Below are 4,134 nucleotides of genomic sequence, written 5' to 3' on the forward strand. Positions count from 1 at the left end.
GTGGTTCCGAACCATATGGAGTTAGTAATATCATAGATTATGAATGGGATGTAACCTTCACGGGTCAAACGTTGTAACCTATCGTTGTCCCTTTATCGTGGTTGCCTTTTATGATCTGTGAACGGTTTACAAGTTCCTTAAAAACTTGTTGGCGGGTCCCTACTTTCCTTGTCCTTAATCGTATTTTGTCAATTCCCACTTCCTATGAGTGCCAAGCATATTCACAACATGCTTTAACGTAGGCGCACTTCGAACGACGCCTAAAGTACCATCTTCATGTGAGGTAGTTGTTGAATCCTCTAATGAGTTTCAGGGGGGCAAGTTATACCTTCTGCACAAATCCCCTCTCTGGACTGTATGGCAGTGAATGTGGCTTCCCTTGCCCAGAGATTAGCTACATTGTCTCTAATTAAGACGATTGATACCGTGGAGACCATTGTGTCAACAAACCAAGTGAACATATACTGCTATGTTGAATCACCTAAGCTTGGGATGGTTTTTAAAACTTTTGAAGATGTAGAAAGCTACTACAAAGAATATGCTGAGCAAAAAGGTTTTTGGGTTATAAGAGTTGCATTTAATTTTTCGAAGAAGGATAAGGAAAGGAGAGGAGAGGGGTAACATGGAGGTGTGAGTGTTGGGGTCCACCCGATATGAGGGCAAGGAGGGAGGCTAAGAAGAGGGCCAAGGCCATGGAAATATGTGGTACTGGTGGGACAGTTAATGATGAAATTGGAGAAGATGTAATGCAGCGGGCAAAAAGAACTTCGAAGAAATGTGAATGCAGTGCCATGTTATATGCTGGGGTTGACTTTGATGGGTTGTGTGTTATAAGGAAACTGAAGAAAGAACATGATAACCACACCCCTAAACCGTCTGATGCTAAGTTGGTGAAGGAATATCGGATGAAGAATTATTACATATCCAATGTTAGGAAGAAACTGTTGAACTTCTATGAAGAAGGTGTCCCCATAAGGCAAATACATGGGTGCATGGCTACTGAGAGCGGTGTGGATAACCTTCCTACTGTCAAGGATCTTGAACATGAAGTGTCCAAGGAAAAGAAAAAGCGGTTGAAGATGGAAGGAGGTGATGTTGTTGTGATGATGGCGTACTTTGACCGAATACAGAAAGATAATCAGAATTTCTGTCACGCACATCGCTTAGATGAAGAGGGTCGTCTGAAGGATGTAATGTGGGTTGATGCTCGTAGTAGGGTGGCTTACGAAGAATTTGGCGATGTGGTTTGCTTTGATGCCACTTACCTAACTAATCAGTATGAGCTTCCTTTTGCCAATTTTGTGGGTGTTAACCACCACAGGCAATCTATCTTATTGGGTTGTGCCCTTGTGTCACATGAGGATTCAGACACATTTGGTTGGATTTTTAGGCACTGGTTGTCTTGTATGGGTAACAAAGAACCCGTGGCTATTTTGACTGATCAAGCCGCTGCAATGCGCAAGCCATTGGAGAAAGTTATGCCGAATGCGCGCCATCGGTGGTGTATTTGGCACATACTGAGGAAATTCCCAGAAAAGCTTGGAAAGTGTAAAAAGTAAGGTTTCTTGTTTATTTTAAGTAATTTGAGTTGCTAATAAAACTTAAATTATCTAGAATGCTTTGTGTATTTTGATAGTTTGAGTTAGTACTGGGGTTGTTTTGATAGTTTGATGCCAGCTTGTTGTTGTGAATTAAATGTTCATGTTGTTACTATAGTTTGGTAGAATAATTTGATAAGTTAGTATAATGTGAATTTGTTGTGCTCATGATCATTTGGTTTGAGTATAATGCAGTGTTTGGTTGCAGCAACACCCTCTGTTTGTTAAGCCTATAGTTTTTCCTATGTGTGACCTAATGTTTCTACTGTAAGAGATTCTTATTATAATTTCTAACCAAATTTGTGTAATTGGAGTTAGAAGAATTTCATTCCCTTTAAGAAAATCTGATTATGAAGGTGTGATAATAATTTGCTGTGATACTTTGATAATGTGAATATTCTGTGATCAATGTAAAGAGATTTTGTTGTGATAATCTTCTGTGCTCAGTGTAATCATATTTGGTGTGATAATTTGGTGTGTGATTCCTTTATATGAATAGTATGCTGTGACAATTTGTAGCAAACCCTAAGTTTCTGTTACCCTAAATTGAAGAAGAACATGATGCATGTTCCAGCTGCCTGATTAAGAATTGGTATGTGCATATGGGCATATGCATGATTAATTTATTATACTCTCCAAATGTAGCAGTTTAGGCTGCCTTTAAACTTGTTTGTTATATGTTCCAGCTGGTTGTAAATTTATTTTGTAAATGTTCCAGCTATCAAGATTTTAAGAGTCCACTAAAGACTCTTATTTATGAGAGTTTCATAGTTGCTGAATTTGAGCGTAGATGGTCACAGCTAATGTCTGTGTATGAGCTAGAGGACGATGAGTGGTTAAGCAACCTATATGATGAAAGACATATGTGGGTGCCCGCATTTATGAAAGAGCATTTCTGGGCCGGGATGAAGACAACACAGAGGGTTGAAAGCATCAACAGTTTTTTCGACGATTTTGTAAACAGAAAAACCAAGTTATATATTAATTCCCTGAGAAGTACACTAGGGCAATAGAGTGGCGCGTTTCAGCGGAGATGGATGCTGATGCTAGTTGTGGGAAATATGTTAGACGTCTTGTAACTGGGTTCCACGTTGAGAGATTTTTCCAACAGATTTACACCAACACAAAGTTCCAAGAGATTCAGATTGAGTGTTGTAGACTTATACATTGTTCTGGTAGGGAAGAGCTTGTGCTGGAAGGGAATATTATTCAATACCTACTTGAAGATAGGGTGTGGATAATACCGGAAGGGAAGAGTGAAGAAGTCATAATAGATAGGAGGCGTTTTTATAGTGTTTTTTTAACACTGTTACAAAGGATGTTTCTTGTGATTGCCGGAAGTTTGAAACCTTCGGTATACTATGCCGGCATATCATCCGAGTGTACGATCAAAATTTGGTTCATGATATTCCATCGAAGTACTTTGTTAATAGGTGGCGCAAAGATGTACCTAGGAAGCACACCCGGGTTAAGGTTGCCTACCACGATCCTACTGATAATGTGACTTTTCAGATGTTTAACAAAATGATGGTTGAGTTTGAGCCAATATGCGAAGAAGCATCACGTGTTTTTGAGTACAGGGAAACTTTTAATCTGGTTATTGCCTCTCTTCAGACGTTTCGTTTAGAAGTGCAGAAAAGCAGAGACAAGTTCCTTGAAAACCTACCAGCATTGCCAACCCTACCAAGGAACCTTTTTCCTCCCTCTGAAATTGGTTCCAACAACCCTGAGTGTTGCCACACCCCTAGGTCAGTGTCCAAGCCAGTAGGCAACCCATTTGTGTGCCCCGTAGTGAAAGACCCTATTTCACGCAAGAAACCACGAGGAAGGCCTAAGGGGTCCAGGCATAAAAGCCTTGCAGAAATGGGGTACAAGAAGCCCAATGCCAAAACAGGTTTCATGTGTTCTGATCAATCAACACTTGTTAAGCTACCTGTAAGTCCATACCCCATACTGTCCTTTGAATGTATTACTTTCAGTTTTTAATGTATTATGGTCCTATCCTTAATTAATATATCCGTGTCCCTTGGCAGGCGAAGAGGAAGAAACACTACCCGAGCAACACCAAAACACGATTGATGACTATTATGAATACGTTGAGGAAGATCATGATGAAGGGCCTGATGACATTCTTCAAAGAAATGGAGTTGGATGGTCTATTCCATCGGAGACCTTTTGACAAGTGGTGTTATTAGCTTATAGATGAAGCTCTATCCTTAGACTACCTGTTCGTGATTGTAGACCCTAACATATTTTGAAAACGTTTCAGTTCATGAGGTTTATGCATGTTGATCACACCAATGTGTGTATGTATGATTGTAGTCCCCTTTTGTCAGACGTCTTGTTAGCCCGTGGGTTGAACTTTAGTAATTGTTAACTGCCATGTGATGTGTGGCCTGATGTCTGCATTTGCCTTTTAGTGTTTAGGTAACTTCTTTCAGGTTTCCTGTAATTCACTTTGGACCTGAATTCACTGTCATGTTATTGATTCAGACCGGATGGTATTGCATTTTTATGTTTTTGTTTTGGTTTTATA

General features: G+C 39.9%; 1 protein-coding gene across 1 annotated transcript; it reads left to right on the forward strand.

Annotated features, from left to right (window-relative positions):
- Window positions 1-653: 653 nt before the first annotated feature.
- On the forward strand, window positions 654-2,611 carry LOC110710021 (protein FAR-RED IMPAIRED RESPONSE 1-like). The gene is made up of 3 exons (XM_021888284.1): window positions 654-1,555; window positions 1,794-1,865; window positions 2,317-2,611. The coding sequence occupies exons 1-3, from the start codon at window positions 654-656 to the stop codon at window positions 2,609-2,611; spliced, it is 1,269 nt and encodes a 422-aa protein (XP_021743976.1).
- Window positions 2,612-4,134: the final 1,523 nt, after the last annotated feature.

Source organism: Chenopodium quinoa, unplaced genomic scaffold, assembly GCF_001683475.1.
Source record: "Chenopodium quinoa cultivar QQ74 unplaced genomic scaffold, ASM168347v1, whole genome shotgun sequence".
Lineage (NCBI taxonomy): Eukaryota > Viridiplantae > Streptophyta > Magnoliopsida > Caryophyllales > Amaranthaceae > Chenopodium > Chenopodium quinoa.